The sequence below is a fragment of the Olea europaea genome, chromosome 21, assembly GCF_002742605.1.
Source record: "Olea europaea var. sylvestris chromosome 21, O_europaea_v1, whole genome shotgun sequence".
NCBI lineage: Eukaryota > Viridiplantae > Streptophyta > Magnoliopsida > Lamiales > Oleaceae > Olea > Olea europaea.
In genome coordinates, this window is record NC_036257.1 from 13,412,739 (window position 1) to 13,439,523 (window position 26,785).

A 26,785-nucleotide genomic window follows, 5' to 3' on the forward strand; every position below is an offset into this window, starting at 1 on the left:
TTTTTTTTTTTTTTTTTTTTTTTTTTTTTTGGGGGGTGGGGGGGGGGGGGGGGGGGGGGGGGACTTAAGAAAAGAGTTCAATATTTTCTTTTGTTGATATATGCTCGTAATGGGTTGTTATGACATCTCTTTCACCTAATTTGAGCCTATTCGTGCTTATTTTGCCATTTTTTGAGAGCTGGACAGTGCGGGTGGGGGTGGACAAACATGCTTGAGCTGGTATTATATAAATTGTTGCAGTTAAATTTCCTATCTGCAATAGTAGTTGAATGTTTTTGAATAATTTACTATTGGATATTTGGCTTGTGAGAAGTTGTGTTGCTGGGTGAATGTGGTTTTCTTTGATGGTTGATGCATTTATGGGGTAATGATGGTTTTTTTCTAGGATAGCACAGGGTAAGGTATAGAAGAGAACCATGATTATTACTACAGAGGGAGCGACTCTGCTAGAGTTTTGTAAATTCACATATTCTTCAATAATAATTGATTGTTCCCATCGAGTTATGGTTCATCTCAGTGAATTGACAAATGTGGTTTGCATTTGTAGTAGTTGTCTCTGAAACTGTTGATTTTGATGCTGTTAAGCTTTTTCGATGCTTCCTTGTGTGCTCACTCTCTCCTTTTTTTTACATGCTTCAAAACTATGTGCATGCCAATTTTTGTGAACTTTTATGTAACCAGACAGATTTGGTTTAGCACGCATCTCATTAATTACACATCTACCTATTGATATTGAAATGTATTGTAATCCTTAGAGTTCAAAAACCAGAAACGACAGAAGGATTTCAGTTTTTGATAATACACCGGCAACCTGTTACTGCTGTAGCTCTATCGGAGGATGATACCAGAGGATTTTCAGCTTCTAAGGATGGTACTATTGTTCATTGGGATGTCAATAGTGGAAAGAATGAGAAGTATGTGTGGCCTAGTGATATAGTGTTGAAATCTCATGGTGCTAAGGACCCACAAGGTCGAGCTAATAAGCACAGTAAGCAAGTTCTAGCATTGTCCGTTAGTTCTGATGGTCGATATTTGGCAAGTGGTGGCCTAGATCGTCATGTTCATTTGTGGGATATCCGTACTCGGCAACATATTCAGGTGCCTCTACCGAACTGTTAGTAACAATAGATACATAGCTCTTTTGTACTGAAAAAGAATGTGGAAGTTTCCAATGATTGTTTTTCAAACTGGCATCTGTAAATGATTTCTATCTTTATATTGTTAAAAGATTCTAGATACTTGCTTGACGATACAATAATTCTGGTGCATTGGAAAATCCCAGCCCTTTATGTGGAAAATTAGTTCTTCTATTTGCTGCATTAGCTACTAGGTGGCATGCCTCCATTAAATAAAAAATGAAAACAAAGTGTTCATGGATTTGTGAATACTACTAGTTTGATCAGTCATGTATTCCTACCCAATGCATGTAATGCGTGCATTTTAATTTATAGCTCCATGTGACAAAATCTTTAGGGGAAGCATGTACTTTATGTTCTTGGAATGCCATTTTAACACACCTTTTGCATTACTTGCAGGCGTTTCCAGGGCATAAAGGACCTGTGTCTTGCTTAACATTTAGGCAAGGAACTTCAGAACTTTTTTCTGGTTCATTTGATCGATCTGTCAAGATCTGGAATGCAGAAGATAGAACTTACATAAACACGTTATTTGGTCACCAGAGTGAAGTGTTAACAATTGACAGCTTGAGGAAAGAACGTGTATTGACCGTTGGACGTGACCGGACCATGCATTTGTGGAAGGTAATTCACAACCTTTTCCTGAAGGGATTTGCAACCACAATTGTCAAGACTTCATTTTTTGATAGCCACTCTTGTTGTTTGATTTTCACTTTTGCCTCATTCTTCCATTTTCTCCATCCTTGTTTATTTAGACTTGTTATAAAGGAAGATAATATAGTCCAAATCGTTTCACACTCTGTACGGTTGTGGGGGGTAAATCTACTGTAAAGCTAGAAATCAATCAAACTCAATAAGTTTCAAATTGTGAAGTACTATGCGATAGTGAGCATACTCTGAAAAGGAGAAATCTAAGAAAATTAGCTAACTAGACACAATGCTAATCAGATTAGAAGTTCCTAGGTAAAGATGAGTACTTTGTGGTTGATGTATGTATGCAATCAGGTTTTGGAGTGTGAAAAGATTCTTATGAAGGGAAGAAGGGTGTCATGATTTTTCTTAAAGATGACAAAGGTGATATTCAAGGTTGGACGAACTACAGAGATCTTCGATTTATTAGGGGTTGTTGAGTACAATTTAAAATGTATCCAATGCTCTTGGAAAATTATTTTGATTATTTGGTACCGAGACCTACTGCAGTAGGTATTACTTTCTTTATGGATTTTAAAAGGAAAAAATAAATAAATCATATTATAGGATCTCTATGGAGATGATTTGGCTTGCTCTAGAGCGAGAGATTTCTATTAGATAGCCTACTAGTACTAAGGATATTTAGGAGGGCATAGTTAAGAATATGAGATCTGATGAGGTAATATTGGGGGATTTCTTGTTAGAATAGGCTTGTATAAAGATTCCTGTGAAATTCTTATTTTTTTTTATTAATTAATAAACGAGCTTGTTAGACTGATCCAAACAAAGGTCCCTTAGTCTATGCTATTTGATAATGATCCGATTTTACTTTATGATATTAGGAATGGGTTGTTCACAATTTAGAACTCTTGAGGATTTTAAGAGTTTTAGGTCAAGTACTATTAAAGTGGAATGGATGAAATGTTCTTTAAAATCATGGTGTGGTCATATTGTTACTGGAAACAATTATTCTAGATATCTGGGCTTGATTATTAACAATCAAGAAGGAACTAGAAATGATGTAAGTTACAGGATTAGAGTGATGGGATGAAACAGTATGGATTGTATGTGATCTAAAAATCCTACATTCAAAGGGGAAATTCTGTAGAATGGCTACCAGACTAACTATGCTTGATGGTAAATGGCAATCAGACCAACTATGCTTTATAGTACTGTTTTTTTGGGATATTAACCAAACACAATAAATGATTATTTATGCAAACAAGTGGATGTAATCCTAATTGAGCATGTTGCAGCTGTTTAGACTTAAAGAAGCTCTTTTGTAAGAGTGATGCAGAGACATAAATAAGTAGGAAATTTGACTTTAGTTAACATTGCAAAAGATATGATATATCTCGACCTTTTTGTAAAAGGTAGTTCTAAAGGAGAGATTCATGTGGCTTAACCCAAGTTCATAGCCCGGAAGGCTTAGCTTGTTGAGAGAGACCTTCTGAATTTATATTGGGCTCTAATATGTTGATAATTTGTGTTGCACACTTGTCTGTCATATCTTCCAATATGAAATTTTTATTTCTTCTTTTCCTTTTATATCCTTTTTGAAACGACAAGAGTTGTGAATGTGAGAAACAAGTAAATGGAATATCAAGTTATGGCCTATGATGTCTCTACCTAAGTTAGGTAAACTTTTAATTTGTTTATACCATAATCTTTGTATTCCTAATAGGTACCAGAAGAATCTCAACTAGTATTTCGAGCTTCTGCATCATCCCTGGAATGCTGCTGCTTTATTAGCAATGATGAATTCTTATCGGGTTCTGATGATGGAAGCATTGAACATTGGAACATATTACGTAAGAAGCCTGTCCATATTGTAAGAAATGCACATGCCTCATTGAGTCAGATCAAGTTTGAACAAAGACATAATGGCTTATCAAATGGCCACATAGGTAATTTGATCTTCAAGCTTCCTGTCTGTTGCCTGCTGGAGTTTCCTTTCTTTATCTGTGGACATGGGCCACTTTTCAGATTTTCTTATGTATATTTTTTATGCAGTATTTACTTTATTTGTTTGCAGAAAATGATGCCCAAGATTCTGAAAAACCTTATTCAACGGCTCTTTCCTGGGTCAGTTCAGTGGCTGTATGTAGAAGCAGCGATCTTGCCGCCTCTGGAGCCGGAAATGGTTGTATACGTCTCTGGACGATTGAGAGTGAATCCAAAGGCATTCGTCCTCTGTTTGAGCTCCCCCTGGTGAGCATATAATGGTTCTCCTGGATGAATCCAATGTGATCATTATAACACAAGTCATTATACTTTGTTGTCATCTCTTCACAAACAAGTCTTTGGCTAGGCTTTCTAAATCCAGTATGTTGAAAGTTTCCTATCACAGCAGAGAAGAAAGGTTTTTACTTTTTGGGTTGCCTAGATGACTTCAAATATGATAATTTTTTCGTACATGAGATGAGATTTGACTCGTGACTGCACCTTAATGAAGTGAAAAATGTGCTGAAGGACATGAAACTTTCACAGGTTGTCTTGTAAAAGCCTAAAATACGTAAAAAAGGTCCAGGGATTAGTAGGCTCTTTTTCTTCTTCTTTATATTGTAGTCGAAGTTTTCCTAATTAGATTTAGCAGGTAGTGTTGTTCAATATAGTTCCTACATTTGCCAAGACTGGTTTCTATTTCTTACGTGAATTGGAATGTTTGTAGGTTGGATTTGTGAATTCTCTATCTTTTGCGAAATCTGGAAGGTTCCTTATTGCTGGTGTTGGGCAGGTGAAGTTTTCCTCCCCTTACAAATTTCAAAATTTTTCATGTTACTTAAACTGAATCTTTACTAGTGGAATGTGGAAAATATTCGTTTATATTTAGTCTGCCTTCTTTAATAGTTGATTGACATTTTGACAGTATTTCTTGCATGTTACTCCTGATTTTTATTAAATGTCGGTATAAGATAGACAATAGCTCTTGCTATCATTAAAGAAGCATCATTTAACATTGTTAAGATGATTTAAACCTCTGCAAAAATTATTTTTCATATTGAGCCTTTGAAATGGTTCCTAGACTTTCAGGATGCAGTATTTTCTATGACTGAATTTCACTGGGGGTTAACCTCTAGAGTTGGGCGAGAAAGAAGATACCTCTTGCTTCCCTTGATACCACGTGGGAGTCTGATGCAATGTCAATTGGCATTTTGTACCATTCGTGCTTCAAGTCATAGGAATGAAAGGTAGCACATGCAGCAGTGCGAATTAGGTTTAAACAATGTGGTTATTTGGCTTGTGTTTTCAGTTGAGGAGTGAAAATTAGTGGGAGTGTCGAGGAATCAGTCTATTAGATCAAACACGATAACTTGAGTTAGTAATAGCTTGGGTTGGAAGTGGAAATTTATTGCTTAGTTTCATACATAGAATACATATTAATTTTTTCATCTTTGAAATGGCTTGATATATGAAAGATGGATCTCAGTTTGAAATGGCTTGTGACAGAGAAATAAATTTATATAAATTGATGATTTCTTGCTTTTTCTTTTCCTTTTTTCCTTTTTACGATAAATACTATTTTTATCCAAGTGAGTATGTTCCACTTGCTTTATTGTCATCTAATGTTGAATGTTTTTTGGACAGGAGCCCCGATTAGGAAGATGGGGACGAAATCCTGTTGCCAAAAATGGAGTTGCATTGCATCCTTTGGAGCTTTCTTGAGACAGTATGAGACTTTGGAAAGAAGTATGAGTTGCTAACGTTTCTTGATTGGGGGTCAATTTTATTTTTTTATTTTTTTTGTAATAGCTATTTTACCTCGCTTTCACCCCCAAATGAATTTTGTCTCGATCAATTTGTGTTTAGCTCTCAATTTTAAGGACTTGGTAAATACAAGTTGGCCACATTATGAGTCTAAGTAGCAATTAGGTGACATTTTATTAATCTGCCATCTTAAATGAGTTGACGAATGACTGGTGGTTAGGGTTTCTTTAAACACAGTTGAATAAACTGAGAGATTTGAGGATATTGAAGGTTGAAGAAGATAAAGAGAAGAAATGAGCTTGATTGCAGGAATAGGGATGGTGATGATTATGGGACTATGGGCAGTTTTTCTGAGGCATCAGCTCTTAAAGATTTGCTGCAGAAATGGTGGATATCATTCTTTCCTCCGTGGATACTTGAACTCAGAAGAAGAGTTTTACTCCTGTCTAGTTCTGTATGAAACGAAGTTAAATAGACTTTTAAGTTACTTATTTTGTTGAAAATTATTTTCATATTAAGAAAATTTATTTTCTTGAGAAAAGAAAAAACTTTTTTAAGTACAGTAAAACATGCAGTGATATAATGGAGAGATTATTTTAGATATTTTTAATAAGAATAATGTTATTATAATTTCAATTTAGGTGGTACTAAGAGATTGTTTGTTTGAGATTTTAATCCAATTAAAATCAATTTTTTTACCGTTATTTTACTATTTCAGTTTTCATTTTTTAATTTTTCTTTCACAGGTAAGATTTACTGTATCTCTAATGGTCAAAAAATCAATTATCAAAATTCATACCAAACAAGCACTAAATAATAGACGGAATGAAAAATGAAATTAAATTACAGCATTACTCTTTCAATAAATTCATCGATTTCTTCTGCACGGCCCAAATGACTCGGGTCTGGTATGATGGGCTTCTATTGTGGAGTCCGGTTTTTATTCATCTTCAATAAGGGGCGAAAGTCTATGAAGTTCAACGGGCCACTAATTCATCATCGTTCTTCTCGAAGTTTATTTGGCCATCACAGCCATCCTTTATACATTCCAACGTTCCTTGCCAATCATTAGTAAATGATCTTTCACTAATACAAACCATTACACGGAAAATTTAAAGATTTTTGCACGGTCGAATAATATGATCTAGTACATGATCAATTATCTTGCTTGCAAGGCAGCAGTGGGCCCAGGGGTTTGGCTGCAAATTGCAATCCCAAATCAATATTCAATAGTTGTACCAAAATCAAATAATTACACAAACATGTTGTTAAACAGCAAATGGGTCAAGGAGAAGAGATGGCCCTTTAATTAAGTTGTGGGTGGAAATCATGTCATGTCACCTATAGACAAAAGAGTCATTATTTTTCCAGCTAAGATGAGGTAGGTGGATAGCTCTATCCCTTTCCTCAATCAACTTCACCACTATTACACCTGAATGCGTGTGCATAGAATCTTTTATGGGTACAATGAGTCGAGGCGAGTCAGTCCAACTTTTAGACATTCGAACTTAACGCGATCCTATTAACTAGCTGAGCTCGATTCATGTCTACTAGTTAACTTGTTTTTTTAGTATGAAATAAGCCCAAAAACGAGTCCATGAGTTGGCTCGTGAACAAAATTTGAGATGAGCTATGTCTCAATAAAAGATCAAATTGTTCGTGGATTGAATGGGGAAGAATCGAGCCTACAAGGCGACGAGCGATTTGACACGTTTGTCACCCCTAGAATTTCTCATCTAAAAACATAAAATTAGAAAAGCCCAACATACATAATGTTAAAAAGGTCTCATTATTAATTATTTGTTAAAATTATAAATATACTAAAATTAAATGAAATACGTTTTGAAAATTTATACTTGTATTTCTGTGGTGGTTTTTAACCTGAGTTGGTGAGTGGGTTGTGGGGGCATATTATTATCCCAAAAAAGAAATTAATCAATTATTGCCTTATTTTCATCAAAATCTATTTATCTCAATCTGAAGTGAAATTCAGATTGAGATTTTAGTGAAAAGTGAAAGCGATGTACAACCCTAATATTCACAAGGTTCAAGCTTTGATTACTACTTTTTATCAAACTCCATAAAGAGAGGCAACTCCACTCGTGAATGTCACAAATACAATAATTAACACTTAAACCAAAGATTTGATGATTTGTTTTGATTGGACAATTTCACATGGTTAAATCAAAAGTCGATTAATTTTGATTTGATTCTTGAGGTTGAACTTTGATATCAAAATAGTCCCTTAAGTTCCTAAAATAGATAATTGATACATCACGATTCACGAGTAGGGCATCAACATAAATCATACTATAGTCTTGAATAGGACTCATATGAGACAAGTCACGAGTTGGCTCGACAACCCTCCACTTACAAATGGATCATGACCACTACAGGGCTTTGTAATCTTCATCGATCAAGTCTCGTGAGTCTAAAATTTTTTAAAGAAAAGAAGAAAAATCTTTTAGTTAAAATCACAATTTTATGGATTAGTAGGCTCGGTGCAAACCATAAAGACATGTGAACTAAGAAATTCAAAATCTTACGATAACAGACCATTTACACCTTTATTTGCTAGTAATATAGACGATTGACCCTTCGGTTTTTGATTCCATTGAAGGATAAATTATTCTTCTGATACGATTTTTTTATTTTTCGATGATCGGTTTTCATCATTTGGGGACTTAAAAAGTACGCATTTTATAGGTTAAGGATTTAAGTGCTCGTTTTTTGGAGTTGGAAACCCACAAACACACTTGAAAAAAAGGTTGGGAGCTTATAGTATAATTCTCCCCCTAATAGAATGGGAGTAATCTTTATTAAAAAAGAAAACATTCCCTGAGGAGGAAGCAGTGCCATAGTTATTTGGGCCGGGTCAGGTAAATCGGGTAAGGAAGGTGGGTCCATTATCAGTGAAACTGTATTATTCCTTTCCCATTTCCTCACTCCATTACACTGATCGAGAGTAACAGTAAAGCAAAGCAAATCTACACGCACTAGCACACAGTCAACCTAACATTTCTGAGACCTTCAAGAACAAGAATACGAACATGAAAAGACATTGAAATGACCCTTGAGCTACTCACCATTCTTGGCCCACTCTTCCTGTTTTATCTCTATATGATATTGATACATGTATTTTCACTCTACCACACGGAGAGATATAAAAAGAGACATTCACACACATAAATGAAAAAGAGGAAGTGTCGGCATTGAAAATGCAGGACCCACTTTTGTTCGGCTAAAAAAATATATCCCAATAGCACCTGCATGTGCCTACTACCTCCCTCGATCTCAGAAAATTCTTTAGCTTACAGAATAGGGGGTTCAATAAAGAATTTTCTCTGTGTGTGTATTTTTGTGTGCCTGCGTGTTTCTGTGAGATTAATAGATTATGGAGCCAAGAACTCGTCTCGATTATGCTCTGTTTCAACTAACTCCGACAAGAACCAGGTACATTCTGTGAATCTCCATTCCCATTGCATACATATAATTTAATTTGAATTCGACATTGTTATTCATTAAAAACCTTGTCGAAAAATAGGTGTGATCTTGTGATCTTTGCTGGTAAAAAGAATGAGAAATTAGCGTCAGGACTACTGGATCCTTTTATTTCCCATCTTAAATCAGCTAAAGATCAAATTTCAAAAGGGGGCTATTCCATTACACTAAAACCTGCCCCCACGGACGTTTTTTTGTTATGTTAATTAATTCAATATATGTCTGTGGGAGTGTTTTCTTCTTTTCCTGATTTTTTTAATTGTATTCAGGTTTGTGAGATTTGTCAATACACCAGAAGTTCTTGAGAGATTTGTGAAAATTGAGAGAGAGATCGAACAGATTGATAGTTCAATTCAATCAAATGAACAATCAGATGTGGCAACAGAGGCAGAGGGTACTCCAAATGAATAAAAAACAATTTTGTTTTACATTATTATCTATGTCATTTCGAATTCGTACTGGTTTTGGTCGCAAGAAATGTTACTAATTACAACGGAACCTTTGGTAAAATAATGAATCATGTTGTAGCTAAGATTAATCCATTTACACGCGCTTCCTTAACAGCATTGTGGAATTGACAGGCATTAACAAAAATTCCCAACATTTAACTGCTTCGTCTAAGGTACGCCATCATCTGTGAAATATAGACTGGGAATTTCTCTTTATATTTGACAGCACATCTCAATTATAGATGACTAATCATGTAAATCTGAACACCAGTTAAATGTTGGGTCCAATGGAATTGCTGATGCTGAATCAGAAGAAAAACCTAAGTAGATTCTTGCACTTGTCAAATTTGTTTATGAAGTTACAATGGTGTTGTGATACATAACAATAATTATTTTGCACCCTGGCAACGGACAGGATTCGTCTTCAGCGTGTTCTGGAAACTCGAAAGGCAATGCTTAAGAAGGAGCAAGCAATGGCTTATGCTCGTGCACTAGTGGCAGGATTTGAGATGGACTACATAGATGATCTTATATCTTTCAGTGATGCATTTGGAGCTGTGCGTTTAAGGTACAATATAATTTTATTTAGATTTAAATATGCAAAGGTTTTCTGCAAACACCAGTTGTGCTGATACGTAGGGATTGAGTAAAAATGTGTTTTTATTAATTCTGAAATGGATTTTGTCCCAAAATATTTTTGATTCTTTTCAGGGAAGCATGTATAAACTTCATGGTACTCTGGAATAAAAAGAATGACGACAGGCTGTGGATGGCTGAAGTGGCAGCAATGCAGGCATGTTCCCACTCTGAGTTTCCATTCTTGGGAACATCTGGAATTGTTCTTGCTGGTGAAGATAATGACCTAAATCATAATGGGCTAATGAAGGCTTCGGCAAGTGAGTCAACCACTAGCCACGGAAGTTTAGACACTAACCAAGGTATTGTTGAATCAATTTGCCTCAGTATATTTTTCAATTCTTCTCTTTTATTTTTAAAACATATTAGAATACAGCATTGTTGTTACATTTTCTGCATTAACTTAATTAGTGGGTTTAAGGGGTGGATCATTCCTTCTTTTTAAAGAGTGATTTCGGCATTTTTTCTTCCCGATTTGCTTCTAATGTGAATAGATTTTGTATCATGTCTTGAATCCATTGCAACCGTATCATAAAATCTTTTCTTGCATTTCCCATAATTTCATGTCTTGAAGCGAATATGAATTCTTCAAAATGCCCCCTATGTCTTAGTGGGGGGATTTGGTATAAACCCTTTTGTGTATACTAAAAAGACATAATAAATGAGTATATAAAGTAGCCACGCAAAGAGCCAAATCTTTGAAAAGCAAGCAATATTTAAAACCAATATGATTGATAATTGATGCTTAATTTTTACAATGGGCAGATAATGGTTTGCCATCAATGTCCAATGTGCAATCAACAGATGGGATAGCTCAAGTACCTCCATGGGCAAACTACCCTCCCCAGTATGTGCAAAATTTTCCACGTCCACCATTTCAACAAATCCCTCCATATCATGGATATGTTTTCCCGGGCATGCAGGGTGCACCATCATATTATCCAGGGAGTGTGCCATGGCCTTCCGGTGCCCAAGATTTCAGTCCGGGCCTTGATAGAGAACCAGAAGACAATCAGAGACACAAATCCTATACTAAGAAAAAAGAAAAAATTAAGAATGGGATGCGCCCGCACAGTACCAAAATCAACGACAACATGGGGATTAGTAATTCCAGCTCTGGAAGTGATTCAAATGACGAGCAGGAGCAGGAGCTAAGTCATTCTTCAGGTGAGAAGATGCGCAAAAAGAAGAATGGAAAACATTCCTCGAGAAAAGTTGTCATCCGCAACATAAATTACATCACTTCTGGCAGAAATGGAGAAAGGAGCAGTGCTTCAGAATGTGATTCCTCTGATGAAGATAAATTTATTGATCCTGATTCCCTTAAACAGCAGGTGGAGGAAGTTGTTGGGTCATTGGAGAAACACCATAAGCCAAAGTCCGGCAAAGAACGAGATGGAAGGAAGAAAGCTAGCAATAGATCCAAGGATCCTACTAATTCAGATGTTGAACATGCAGTCACTACTAATTCTGAAGAAAAAAGGAAAGATGGAAACTGGGATTTCTTCCAAAACCTTCTCCTGAAGGATGCAGATGAGAGATCCAATGATACGGGTTTGCATACTCCACAAGTTCACGAAGGTTATTTTACGGAGATGGCCTCTGCAGAACAAATTGCATCCTTAAATATCAAATCAAATGGTGTGAAAAACCGAAGTGCAACTGATGCTTTCCTTCTGACTGAAAAGAACATGGGAAATTATGTCGAAGCGAACAAGGTTCATTTTGAAGATGGAGAAAATGTACATGGAGTAATTAAGAGGGGCAGCACAAATGAAGATTTCTTAATTCCACAGAGAGATAAAGGACAGGACAACTACTCCCAAACTACACTATCTAATTTTGGAAATGATTCCTCCATGATTAAGAGCCAAAAAGAAGAAAATTGGTTCATAAGCGGCCAACAAGGAATATCAACAACTCAAGAAGAAAGGATAGATCACTCTATTCTGTATGGAAATCAAATCTCAGCCTCTGATCTCAGTTATTTGGAGATGCAGAAAAATAAGAGAGATCTTATTGTGGATGACTCTTTCATGGTTCAAGATCGACTGATTAATGATCCGTCAGAAACTCGACCAAAGACTGACATTTTTATGGTTTCCGACATTGTTGGAGCTGACCAATCCAAGCATAGCACACCAGATAATTCACAAAGCAAGATTGAAGCCGGTAATTTCCACGAACCAGATGACCTCTATATGGTGCTTGGGCGTAATTTGGCTACTGAGCAAGTTGTAGCTTCTTGGAACCCTGAAATGGATTGTGAAAATGTGAATTTATTAGTTGAACCTGTTAAAGGACAGGGCAACTCTGAACGAAGTGAATCTGTTGATGCTACAGAGCTCCCGAATGGTAAGGGAAGCAACAAGACAGCGAACAAAGCTTCTAGAGTAAAAGTGGATGACAAAGCAACAAAGTCAAAAGCTCCAAATGGATCTTTGGGAAGGAGCAAATCCAATATAACACCAGGAATCAAAAAATCTTATTCTGGGAGTAGAACAATGAGTCAGAAGAGCAAAGCTGAGAAGGTATTATTTCCATTTTGCTTTTAATGGCATTGATCCAATCTGTACAACAAATATTTTATAGTTTGTTTTAAATTTAAGGTACTTTGTAGAATGTTTATAAAACTTTTAGTTGACCTCCTTTCTACTACATCTAACATCGTCCTTGTCTTCTTTTCATTCATTCAGGAAGAACAGAACAAGAAGAAAATGGAAGAATTACTAATACAGCGTCAGAAGAGAATTGCTGAAAGAAGTGACACTAAGGGTTTTACTTCAGATACTTCAAATATAACTTCTAAGGCGAGCAAGACACACAAAGTTGCCACAAAAGTTGAGAAGCCTAGACTTCCAGCTCAAGCAGAAGAGAAAAATAAGTCAACTAAGCCTGTTATGAGGACTTCCACAATTGATCGCCTTGCGGCAGCTCGGACAACTAGCAAACAGCCATCAACTGAATCAAAGGTGGGCCAAAGTGGAAAAACAACCTCCAAGGGGCTTACTCTTAAGGAAACTTCCTCACTGAAGAAGATAGCTGGAACTCAGAACAGAAGAGCGAGTCTGGACAAGGTCAATAATTCAGATAAGAACACTGGTACAAGTAATTTTAAGGGAAATACTTCTGTATCTGATTATCCGGGTAGGGATCAGATAGATAACAAATCATCCGCGTCAGAGAAGATTAATGGTGCTGAAGGCTCTCTATCTAAGGTTGAGGTTGATGAATCTAAAACTATCGAGGTGTTGCATACTGTATCTTCGACCAAGAAGAATGAGGAGCATAGGGTTTCACAGAAAGATCCTTCAGATGACGAGACCTGCATTCAGGTTTTATCTAATGAAGACTTGCTCTCTTCTGAAAACCAATCTGCGAAAATGGAGCCTTTGACAGGTATTTCTGTGGTATCTGAAGAATCTGAAGTTAGAAATGGTTTGAGTACCACTGGTTTGAACAATGAAGAGGATGGGGACAAGGCACAAAAAATACCCATTTCAACTGAAATTTCTGCCGTGGAAAGCTCAACTCCACCTCCGAATGATGAAATGACTCCAGACCTGATTAATTCCAGAAAGAAGTGGAATGACAATGAAAACTTTCCTAAAGTCACCAAAGGCTTTCGAAAACTTCTTCTATTTGGTCGTAAAAGCTGAAACTTGTACCAATGCATCTAATATTACTGTTGTGAAGAACTTATCCTTCTACACCAATCAAATACTCAAATTTTAATCACAATCGGCATCAGCAATAAGTCTGCATGTGAGGAAGCCAAATAGCTCCAGTGCATAATAAGGCCTTGGTTTGCTGCCAGATGGAGAATTATACTCTAATTTATTACAGTACAATCAGAGGAAGCATTAAACAAACAGGTGGTCCATGTTTTATGCGCTCGATAGATTTGAACCATGATCCGATGCCTTAAAAACTCGTGTGCATCTTCTTTGTTTCCCTCTTCATTTTTTATTGGTTTGCATTGTATTTGTTTGTTGTTTAATGGTTTACTTTGTATGTGTCATAGAATGGGAAATATATTTTCGTTTCAATGTAACTCTTGCCTACTAATTCTTTGTCGGTAGAGTACATCTTTAGTAGACTTCCACTAGTTTCATATTATAGTATCTCTTTTAGGTTTCATCTTTGTGTGCATCTTCTTTGTTTCCCTCTTCATTTTTTATTGGTTTGCATTGTATTTGTTTGTTGTTTAATGGTTTACTTTGTATGTGTCATAGAATGGGAAATATATTTTCGTTTCAATGTAACTCTTTCCTACTAATTCTTTGTCGGTAGAGTACATCTTTAGTAGACTTCCACTAGTTTCATATTATAGTATCTCTTTTAGGTTTCATCTTCTGAAATCTGGTAGGAAAATCCTTGAAAACAGTAATAACAAAATAGCATTTGCATTCATAAGATATGCTTAAAGACAAAAAACGGATAGGTAGAAAACTAAGATATGGTTTACATACTAAACTGCATTTTGGAAAAAGTACAGCAAGAATCAAGTTGTAAACATCAGATGTAACAGCTAGAGAGAGAGAGAAAAAAAAATGGAGATTAGAAATGCTGTCTTGAAACAAGTCAACAATGTAAGATCATCAAGCTTTCTTATTTCTACTACCTCATCCACTTGAAAAGTCCTCGATTATCTGAATTTTTCTGACAGCACTTATTCTTGAGATTTTTGAATTTCGTTACCAATTCATCATAGTCAGGAAGCTTTGGATGGGCATAGCTCGAGTCAAATCTGGANACAAGAAAGCAGAGTCATTAATAGAGTAGAAAGTATAATATAAAGATATGCAATGTTTAAGAATCATATATATCAAGCCATTGGGAGGTAAAATTAATCAGACTCACCTTCTGGAGTTCCGGGAAGAGGTGATTTTGCTGATTTAGGGCCTCCAACTGAGGTGTGAATTCTTTAGCTATTTCATTTGTTAAAACTGTTTTACTTCTTCTGTTACTGATGATATTGTAAGATTGTGCTTTATTTCAGAGTTTACGAAATTCCCAGGTAGCAATTCTACATTAGCTCTTTCAAACTTGTGACCAAAATGCTGTTTAAATAAGATTCTTATCGAATGTAGCTCAGGCAATTCTCCACATCTGGACGAAGCAAATATCAAAGTTGACAGTGCTTCATGAACCTCGACCGACAGCTTCCTGCCCCGGCCAATGTCATGAAGGTTAGTGCAAATGCATTCACAAGAACTCTCGAGTTGATTGTATGCATATAACCTGCAGTAGTCTCTGTAGAGTTGTTCAACCTAGATATAGAACATTATATACAGTATTAGCAAATGATTTTCCAGCGACAGATTTAAACTATTTCCTTAAAGTTGATATCCCTGCAAAATTATAGTTTGATCTTTGATGAAAAAGAAGCTGTGATGAGATATTTGAATGTGTAATCTTACTGACGTAACTTGTGAAAGGAAAAGTAAAATTTACCCGTGTTGAAACAGCATTATGCCAGCCATTCTGCATAAGTTGAGCGATATCAGCCCGCGATTGCCTTATGATGGCATTTTTTCTGCTTTTCTGGAGCGTTAGACGACTCCTGAGCTGCTTAATCAGTCTTTTGCTGCAGAATTATAGTACTTTAACTTTGATGTTCAAAATTATAGAGGAGGGGAAGGAGAAAAGGTAAAAGTGAACTTTCATTCAAGTTTAAGACTGAAAAAGTGTTCAGATACTATGAAAAACAACATTCTTCTTTAACATTCTTCACTACTTCCTAAGCATTTCTCCTCTTTGATCTTTGTTAATATTAAAGAGGGCTAAAAGAAAGAATCAAAATAACATTAAACAACTCGCACGAGAACTACTGCATTTACAAAGGGAAGGACTGGATTACTATTCCCAACCTTAAGAGCTGCACACAAGAATTGAATAAAATCTAAATTATAAGCTCAGAATAGGGACTGTAAAAATACAAGGAAAATGCTCTTAAGTTATTGCTGTAAAAGAACTAGAGAACAAACCCAATCTACACGAAAATGAAGGATAAAAGCTCAACAATTTTAGCAAACTATTCTTCAACCAATGTCCACTAAGAAACAAGAAAATGAAAATGAACAAGACAAACCATTATTTGCACTGGAATTTAACAAAAATTGATACCATTTGGTAGCCTTTGCCCATCTTTTCCTTTTGATCAATCCAAGAATACTGTCAAAAACATTCAAACCCATTTCTACTTGAGAAATATTTCAAGAAGAAAACCAGAGAGTGAAAAAAAAAAAAAAGAAAAAAAAAGAAAAGGAAAAGGGTTTCTTACAAGGTTTGCAATCCTGGGAGTGAATTGCCGGCTTAAGTAAGGAGAAATTGTATCATTATTATTCCTTTTTCGCTTCAATATTGCCATTTTGATGCACATTTTAGTCGAAGAAAGTATGGTAATAAATAAAACATTGGTGTCAAGAGACAGAGATTCTATACATAGAAAAAAGCAATCGAATATATGCATGAAATCATGGCCCTAAATCTTTCCAAATGTGACCCATATTTTCTTTGATGTTACTGCTGATTATGAAGGGTGAAAATTTTATATATAAAGTTTAAGAGTAATGAATACTTAAAAACCGCGTTAAAGTTGATATTAAAGCTCAACAGTTTGAGAATGTTTATTGTGGTGGATTTAATCTTAGGAGATCTAATTATAGACTACTCGTTTCATGTAGTTGGTTAGGTCAAATTATGAGTCAATGTGGATGTCATGTATGGATGAGTCATAGATTTAAACGACTATAATCGAATTCTACGTCGTTTAGTTTAAAAATTTATCTTACACTTTTTTCTTTTTTTTTATAATCGTTCAAGAATTCTTCTCTTTGCAAGCCAATTTAAAAAGTGATTCTATGTTATAATGCTCGTTACAAGTCGAATATTAAATCAAATATAATATTGAAAGCAGGATTGGCAATTGATTTTAGTGTGGATATTTCGTGCATGGAAACAAAAATGTGGATATTTAAGAAAATAATAAGATATATTGGAAAATAAATCCCATATTTAGCTGGATAAGAGCTAATTTAAACCTTAAATAGAATTAAAACCGACTCATTTACACTTTTTACCTGGAATGGTTGGAGTAAAACCCTCAAATTGGTGGCAATAAATGAATAAAACTAGAATTGATTATCATTTCAGGAAGATTAGAATTGATTGATTAAAATTAATACGATTTTACAAACTATATGAAACTGCACAAGTCGTGTTAGTTGGTGAAAGCAAGGAAATAGAATGGAAATATTTGACCATATTATATTTTGTGGAAAACTATTTATAAAAATAAAAATTAAATTTATATTTTTATAGGAAAATATATTTAAAATAAGTTCCAAGAAGCTACATGATGATCTCAAATGTTGGTGAGTACGGAAATTGAATATTGTTTTGTATTGCAATCTTGAAGTATGTTTGATACACCAAGTCTCCATAGGGGCCGCAAATGGAATGAGCCACTGGTATGCTCAACTTTATTCGGCACATGGATTCTTTGAACTCGTAGACGAGCTAATGATCGAGTCGAGCTCGAAATTTTTTTCACAAGCTTGGCCCACAGGCGGGTTAGTGGGACACTGTGACCGTTTGACGATCCAAAAGGTAAAAAATGTGACCGTGGGGCACAAACTATTAGGTCTGGGTGCAGTTTGGTTTGGGTTGATTTCGACTCCAACTCGAAACCAAAGTCAAATAAGTCGATTTAGGCAAATTTCAATTCAAACCAGTCCATTCTAACTCTTAAACCGAACCAAACCAAACCAAATTGATTTGGTTAATCGGTTTGGACTTTTGGTCCAAATTAAATTTTTAAAAAAAAAAATTCTTTAATAGGCGCACTTAAATTACAAGAATTGAAATAATTTTATATTATAAGAACTATTGACTAACAATAAAATCAAATTAATAGAGGCGGATTAATAGAAAGCTTAAAAATTTTATTACTTTTTTATGGATTATATAGTCTGACCGCCTGAATATAAAAAAAATTGCCTAAGTATAACATAATAAGCCTGTGAACGAAAATTTTCAGTGATATTACTTACCGGCAACATCATAGATTGGAGAAAATCGAGATATAGTCATGATATTGTAGTTTATCTTTTGATTTTTATTTTCTTTAAATTGAAAAAAAAAATATGAACATGTAAGTGGGTTGAGTTGGTTCAATTAGCCAACGATCTAAAACATCAAATCATGACTGAATCGACCCACCATGGTTTTGTTTAAAAGAAAACTGAACCAATTACTTGTGTCAAATCGACCCAATTTGATTTAATTGGTTTGATCGATTTTTTGGTTTTTTTTCCATGCCTACAAATCGTCACAATTTTGGGTTGTTTTGCCCAATAGTCATATTTATTTATTAATTTTGTTTCCTTTTGTAAAAAAGGATCATTCTATATTAACCTCCTCCCCTATTTCATTTTCTCCCATACAAGTCTAACTTCTCAATCTACAATTCTTATATTTTTGGTTAGTTTTTGAAAAAATAGTAGAAGCCAACTTCAATGGGCCAATCCATGAGTTTTGGCCTCAAACATAGCTCGGGGCATATTTATGGTACTCGATAACTTTAATTAATTTTAGGGAAAATTGTAGCGCCGGTCCCAAACCTTTCATATTGCTGCAGATTACACCCAAGCCTTTAATTTTTGCGACCGAAGTCCCAAACCTTTATATGTAATTGCAACGTTGGTCCATTTCACGCATTTTGTCCAAATTGAAGTCAGTCAACGAGAAAATCTGCATTTTGACTCCAATGGAACATTACTTCATAGGTAAAATTGTCAAAAGCAAATCTTCCAGTCACAGCCATAGCCTTTGCAGCAAAAGAAAAATATGTCTACATCGACTAACAAACCTGCTGGAAAGAAGAAGTCCAAGGCAAAAGGCACAAATTGATGAAAATGAAGTGAAATAGTACTAGTACTGAAAAATTTATTGTTTGTTTTTGGGGAATGACTGAAAAAACTAATGTAATTAGTCAATGTGGGTTTTGTTTGGTGTTCGATACCGTATGATGTAATGTGTTTTGTTTTTGGGGAATGGCTGAAAATGTCTTTTTTATTGCCAATGACAATAGTTTTTGGGTACATATTGCAGTGTTGATACCTTGTTGATTGTTTATGTTCTTTTATTTTATTTATTTTTTTTTTTTTTATCAAGGCTATATTCAGAAGTCAACAATTGGGGACCTCTGTTGCATTTTTGGACAAACGTTTGGAACCTATGTTGAGTAATTCTACATAGGTTTGTGTTTCGCGCGGGTTAGTCGCTAACAATTAAAAAGGGATCAGACGATTGTATAAGGGACAAACCTCTTGAGACAAAGTCCCAAAAAGGGACGTTTTTATTGGCGATGACTTTACAATTGGAAAATAAAAACAGAATGCCTCCAAGGGGTGCAAGTACACGAGTTACTGTAAAAGAAGTGTTTAAATCTAAACTAAGAAATTGAAAGTTACATATTCTCTATTTGAGAGTGTTTGATTCAGGGTTCCTTTGCTCTATGTCTTTTTTTCCTTTTATATTCCCTGGATAATCTCTTCGTGACCAACCGCTTAAAAACTGCTTGATCGCTCTATAACTGCCCACTTTCCTTGCAGTGGTCAACTTGTCATGAAACTGCCTTCTCTAACTGTTACCATTACTTTTGTCGTTCAACCGTCTTTAATTGAATTTCTTGAATCGTGGGACGTGGTAGGACTACCCAATAACTGTTTTATTTACTGCACCATAACATCTTATATTTGCTAAGATGTTGGACGACTCGAATGTTTGGACGAGAGCCGGGTCACAGCTCTGGGCGACTGCATGGCAATTCATTCGCTCAAATCTTGGGCGACTTGCAACCTTGGGCGATGGTATTACCGCGTTCATGGGCTTCCCTATTTGGGCCTTTATCCTGTATTGCCTGATTGATTCGTTCTTTGAGCTATTTGATTTTTGGGGATCTTCCAGTTGGGCTTCATTCCTTGGGCTATTCGACTTGGGCTGAACTTTTTGTGTGTCAACAGTTTGGGACCTATGCTAACGTAGTTACAAAATGTTTGGGACAAATACTACGCCATGTACAAAAGGTTTGGCACCTGTACTGCACCATCAACAAATGTTTTGGGATTTTTGCTGCATTTGTCATTAATTTGAACCAGGCATACCACTGGCGAAGCAAATTATTAAGTTAACCACGTACTTCATTACGTACTTAATATTGGGCTCCCAAATATGGGAAATACAGCCATCAAAACAGCAAATCCAAAAAGAGAGACAGTAAGGCAGAGATATAAAAAGGGAGGGAGGGAAACGCGATTTGTTGTTGGGTAGTGGAAGATTTGCTTTTGACAATTTTACCCATGAAGTACTGTTCCATTGGAGTCAAAATGCAGATTTTCCTTTTGACTGGCGGCAATTTGGACGAAATGCGTGAAATGGACCAACGCTGCAATTACATATAAAGGTTTGGGACTCCGGCCACAAAAATTAAAGGTTTGGGTGGAATCTGCAACGAAATGAAAAGTTTGGGACCGGAACTGCAATTTTCCCTTAATTTTATATCTATATTCATGTTTAGGATTGACAAAAAATGTTGGACCTGAATTACCCGAGTGGATTGATCAAACTTTCCAAATATAGTTATTACCAATGTAAGTTGGTTTTCTTTTTTTTTTTTTTTTTTAACAACAACACTATTATCAAGTAATCTTTTAAAACAAAACAATCTCGATAACTTACGATAGTCATCAACATTATTCTATTTGGATCGTGGAGTCAATCTAAAGCTTGTTGCAACTCTCCTCTTATTTTTATTAGTCATCTATTTCAAATATTCCATTTAACCAAGTATTCATTTCACCTTATTTTAAGAAAACATTGGACCATTCACCTTATTTTTCCTAGGGTGGCAATTTGTCGAACCTGCTCGATTCGACTCTTAATCATTCGAACTTGATTCATATCCGCAAATTAGGCTCAATCCATCGAGTCCACAAGTCAACTATTTTTAAAGAAATTAATAAAACAAGTTAAAAAACCAACCAATTTATGAGCTCAATTCGACCCATAACATTTTCCAGGACGAGGTAGGACAAGCCAGGAAGAGCCGGTTCACAGAGTTGGCCCATTTGCGGGGCACTTCTAAAATTAGGCAAGTCTAAATGCTATTTTTCCACTTTGATCAAAAAAATTTGCCAGTCTTCAAAATGACCATTTGTTGAATAAAAGACAAAAATATCCTTAAATAGTTTATACAATTATAAAGATAGAATTTTGTTTAAAAAGACAAAAATACCCTGAAGTTACAAATTAAAAAACCAAACACTTTTCACTTTATATTTAATTATTTATTTCAAACACTTACTCAAATAAAAAAATTAATATTTAATTTGCTTTCTTGTTTAAATATTTCGTTAATTAATTATCTTAATCGATTATGTGTATTATTTATTTAATATTTAATTAATCTATTTAATTATTTATTTAATCACTTGTTGAAATAAAAAAATTAAATGTTTAATTTGATTTCTCATTTAAATAATTCATTAACTAATTATCTTAATTGATAAATGTATATTTAGTTAATTATTTAATTATATATTTTAAACACTTACTCAAATAAAAAAATTAATATTTAACTTGGTTCCTCGTTTAAATATTTCTTTATTAATTACCTTAATTGGTTATGTATATTTAATTACTTTATTTAATTATTTATTTAATCAATTATTTAAATAAAAGATTAACATTTATTTAATTTCTTATTTAAATATTTTTTAAATTAATTGTCTTAATTAGCTATGTATATTATTTATTTATTGTTTAATTATTTTTTTAATCACTTAATTAAATAAAAATTAATATTTAATTTAATTTCTTATTTAGATATTTCATTAATTAATTATCTTAATTGGTTATGTATATTATGCATTTAAAATTTAATTACTTTATTTAATTATTTATTTAATCACTTATTTAAATAAAAGAATTAATATTTATTTTAATTCTTATTTAAATATTTCATTAATTAATTATGTATATTCTTTATTTAATATTTAATTACTTTGTTTAGTTATTTATTTAATGACTTAATTAAATAAAAAAATAATATTTAATTTAATTTCTTATTTAGATATTTCAGTAATTAATTATAGTAATTGGTAATGTCTATTATTAATAATTAATATTTAATTACTTAATTTTAGTTAGTTATTTAAATAAAAACATTACACTATAATGTACAAGTGACATAACATTATTGTAGATTTGAAAAACAGTTTTTTTGATCCTCCACTCATGAAATTCCACATGTACATTATGGACATTCTTATGAATTAGTACATGTAGAATTATCCAATATTTTATTTGATTTCTTGTTTAAATATTTTTTTATTAATTACCTTAATTGGTTATGTATATTTAATTATTTATTTTAAGCATTTACTCAAATAAAAAATTAATATTTAATTTAATTTCTTCTTTAAATATTTCATTAATTAATTATCTTAATTTGTTATGTATATTGTTTATTTAATATTTTATTACTTTATTTAATCACTTATTCGATTAGAAAATTAATATTTAATTTAATTTAATCTTTAAATATCTCATTAATTAATTATCTTGATTGGTTATGTATATTATTTATTTAATATTTAATTAGAACATAAATTACACAGTGTATGAGAATATCTAATAGAGATAGAAGTCGAACTTTAGGCATAGTCACATTTTTAATACATTGAATATTATTCAAGAATGTCGAAACTATGTTTCCTATACCAAATGAAGTTGAGTGAGAAATTTTCGATTATAGTATGTTACTCTCTACTCAACGGATGTGTAATATCTATTTAAATCCTATATACTCTCTATTTATAGTGCGTTGCTGATTTTCTCAATTTTCTTTATTTATAGTGTGTTATATATGTAATTAAGAGTAATTAGTTATTTATTATACAATTACATAAAAACTAAAGTATTACAAACGTTTTAAAAAAAATGCTTACATTTGAAATTATTACAATTACGGATCACAATATACATAAAAAAACGCTTGCATTTTAATGTGTGTTTAGTTTGTCAGCTCTACGCCACGTTTGATACTAAAAATTCAATATACTTCAATTAGAACTGTCAATGGATTGGATTTTGATCTGAATTTGATGAAATTAATGGGAGATGGATTTAGGGTCTCAATTCGATAACCCAATCGAGATTCGAATTCGATAATTCGTTGACTAAATGAATCAATAGATTGGATTTTAATCCGAATCCTATTTGAATTCGATGAAATTAATGGGAGATGAATTTATGATCTTAATCCGATAACCTAATCGAGATTCAAATCCGATAATCCATTAACTAAATGAATCAAATATGGATATAGGTCATTCCGATCTGATAAATAAATAAAATCTTTAATTTTCTAATTTTTTCAATTTCGGATTGGATATCCGATGACATAGTTAATTGGATGTGGATTTAACATTCAAATATCCGTCGGATTATTGGATCGGATCGGATAGGATAATTATTATTAACGGATCAGATCAGATCAAATATCCGCTACTCTCTGTCACTGTCTGGGACCCCTATTGCCTGCATAATGTATCTCCTCGAATATGACTCTGACCCTCCTCCTCAATCAACGGTGTCAGCTCAGTGAGCAATTCAAGCTGACATATTAACATTTTACCGAGTCAATGACTATGCATCGAGATTTTGAAATGACGTACAACATAAATCACAAATGAATAATATGTATCTCAGGATCGTTGAGGAGAGCTGATAACTGTCAGCTTTGTCTCCATGGATAGTTGTTGAATGTGTTAATGTCATCAACAACCTTCAAATGAAAGACGTTGATCGACGTCTTCTTGCGATGATACCTCAGTATGCTCTCTAGTATAAACATCATCCCCAACTTCAACTTGTCAAATATATCGTCGCATTCCTTGAATGCATCTCCTAACTGTACTAGAGTTACCGTCATAAGTAGGATTAGTATAACAGGTCTGCATACTCCTCATCCAACAAATTTAGGACTAATGTAAAGTTGGCAAAGTTATAGTCTTCAACTTGTAAAACATATCGCCGCATTCCTTAAATGCATCTCCTAACTATGCTAGAGTTATCGTCATAAGTAGGATCAATGTAACAGGTATGCGTGCTCTTCATCCAACAAATCTTGAACTAATATGAAGCTAACAAAATTATAGTTTGACGTAACTTTGTTGGGAATTTGTCTCATGACGGCGTCCAAATGGTAATCCATCTTATAAAATTTAAAATATTTATATTTCTTTATTATTTATGTCAATTAATTATTTTTATTGCTTAATTAACATTTAAGTTACTTGTTTATTGAATTTATTTCAATTAGTTATTTATTATTTCAATTAATTATTTTAATTTTTTTAGTAATATTTATTTAATTTATTTCAATTAGTTATTTATTTCTTATTTAAATAAACAATATACATAAATAATTAAAATAATTCATGAAATATTTAAATAAACAAATAAAGTATAAAATGAATAATTATATATTAAACAAATAATATACACCAACAATTAAAGTAATTAATTGAATATTTAAATAAACAATTAAATTAAATATTGATTTAGTAAATCACTTATTAAATTTTTAATTTAATTTTTTTATTTAAATATCTCATTAATTATTTTAATTGGTTGTGTATATTGTTTGTTTAATATTTAATTACTCTATTTAATTACTTATTTTAATAGTTTATTTCATATCTATTTACTTCATTTAATTATTTATATTAGTTTCTCATTTATTTTAATTGTTTATTGAATATTCAATTGTTTATTATATTTATTTCATTATTTATATTTTAAATAAAATAAAATGAAAAACAATTAATTATTTTACTTAAATAAACAATTTACATAATTCATGAAATATTTATAAACAATTAAATTCAATATAAAAAAATGGTTGGCACGTTGGGCCAATCCAAACGGTTGAATCCAACACTGCTGTAAAACTGGCAAAGTTACAGTTCGACGTAATTTTGTCAGGAATCTGTTTCAAGGCGACATCCAAACGGTAATTCATCCTACAAAATTTCAAATATTAGAACATTTGAAACATAATGTCAAAAAATCCAACTAACCGAATTGTAAGTAATATACGCACGAAATAACGGATAATAAAGAAAATGAATTACAAGATTAGACAACAAATTATAAAAAGCGAAAACTAATTTTTGTAAAATTATTTATTTCATAGTTTATTTTAATTCTTTATTATTTATTTTAATTATTTATTTATTTAATTTTGATTATTTATATTTAATTAATTATTTAAATAAATTATTTTGAATATTTATATTTCTTATTTAATTATTTATTTAAATAAATTAAATAAATTATTTTGAATATTTATTTTAATTAAATTTTAATTACAAATTTTGATTATTAACATTTATTCATTATTTACATTTTTCATTTAATTATTATTTAAATGTTCATTATTTATTCCAATCGTTTTTTATTTATTTGTTTCAATTGTTCATTTAAATTATTTGATTTGATTATTTAAATTATTTATTGAACAAGTAAACGTAAATATTTAATTTTTATTTTAAATGTTAGAAATTTATTTCAATTAAATTTTAATTACATATTTTGATTATTAACATTTATTCATTATTTACATTTTTCATTTATCATTTAAATAATCATTTAATTATTATTTAAATGTTCATTATTTATTTTTATGCATTTAAATTAATTATTTATTCCAATTATTTTTCATTTATTTGTTTCAATTGTTCATTTAAATTATTTGATTTAATTATTTATATTGATTGATTATTTAAATTATTTATTGAGCAAGTAAACGTAAATATTTAAATTTTATTTTAAATGTTAGAAATTTATTTCAATTAAATTTTAATTACATATTTTGATTATTAACATTTATTCATTATTTACATTTTTCATTTACATAATCATTTAATTATTATTTAAATATTTTTTATTTATTTTTGTGCATTTAAATTAATTATTTATTCCAATTATTTTTCATTTATTTGTTTCAATTGTTCATTTAAATTATTTGATTTAATTATTTATATTGATTGATTATTTAAATTATTTATTGAACAAGTGAACGTAAATATTTAATTTTTATTTTAAATATTAGAAATTTATTTCAATTAAATTTTAATTACATATTTTGATTATTAACATTCTTCATTTAAATAATCATTTAATTATTATTTAAATGGTTATTATTTATTTTTGTGTATTTAAATTATTTATGGAATACGACAAAAAAAAATTGAGGGAAGCCCAGCTGCCCTCTAGAAAAGACGACCCAACAGACTATCTGGGCCGTCAGGCCGTCCTCTCCTCCCTTTCTTCTCCGATCCAAGTGCTGGGGATCGCTATTTTGGCTCGAAAACATCTCAAAAAATATCATTTTCAGTAATTTTATATAATTTATAAAGATTTCTACCATTATTTTCAACAAGATTTCTTCCCCTTCTTTTTCAGACATCGGTTTGAGAGTGATTTGTTAGGGGCAATATTGAATTTTTATTATTTTTAAGGTTTTTGCAAATTTTTCAATTTTTTTTAAACAGTAATCAACGACTATTTTAAAAAAATGACTTTTTTTTT

The 26,785-nt window shown here is 32.4% G+C and overlaps 2 protein-coding genes across 3 annotated transcripts in view; both read left to right on the top strand.

Annotated features, from left to right (window-relative positions):
* Window positions 1-14,219, top strand: part of LOC111370761 (COP1-interacting protein 7) — a 15,417-nt gene extending 1,198 nt beyond the window's left edge. The window contains exons 3-9 of one of the 2 annotated variants that reach the window (XM_022992626.1): window positions 9,305-9,429; window positions 9,617-9,657; window positions 9,756-9,808; window positions 9,900-10,052; window positions 10,196-10,422; window positions 10,886-12,651; window positions 12,817-14,219. In XM_022992626.1, the coding sequence (XP_022848394.1) occupies window positions 9,305-9,429; window positions 9,617-9,657; window positions 9,756-9,808; window positions 9,900-10,052; window positions 10,196-10,422; window positions 10,886-12,651; window positions 12,817-13,779 (3,328 nt within the window). In that variant the 3' untranslated portion in view covers window positions 13,780-14,219. Of the gene's footprint in view, window positions 1-9,304; window positions 9,430-9,599; window positions 9,658-9,755; window positions 9,809-9,899; window positions 10,053-10,195; window positions 10,423-10,885; window positions 12,652-12,816 lie in introns of those variants that run through there. The other variant, XM_022992627.1, reaches the window with a different exon arrangement.
* Window positions 754-5,736, top strand: LOC111370762 (U3 snoRNP-associated protein-like YAOH; the record flags this gene model as incomplete). The annotated part of the gene is made up of 6 exons (XM_022992628.1): window positions 754-1,098; window positions 1,536-1,760; window positions 3,511-3,733; window positions 3,862-4,037; window positions 4,498-4,563; window positions 5,415-5,736. Coding segments are annotated over 6 exons (1,113 nt in total), but the record flags the coding sequence as incomplete, so codon positions are not given.
* Window positions 14,220-26,785: the final 12,566 nt, after the last annotated feature.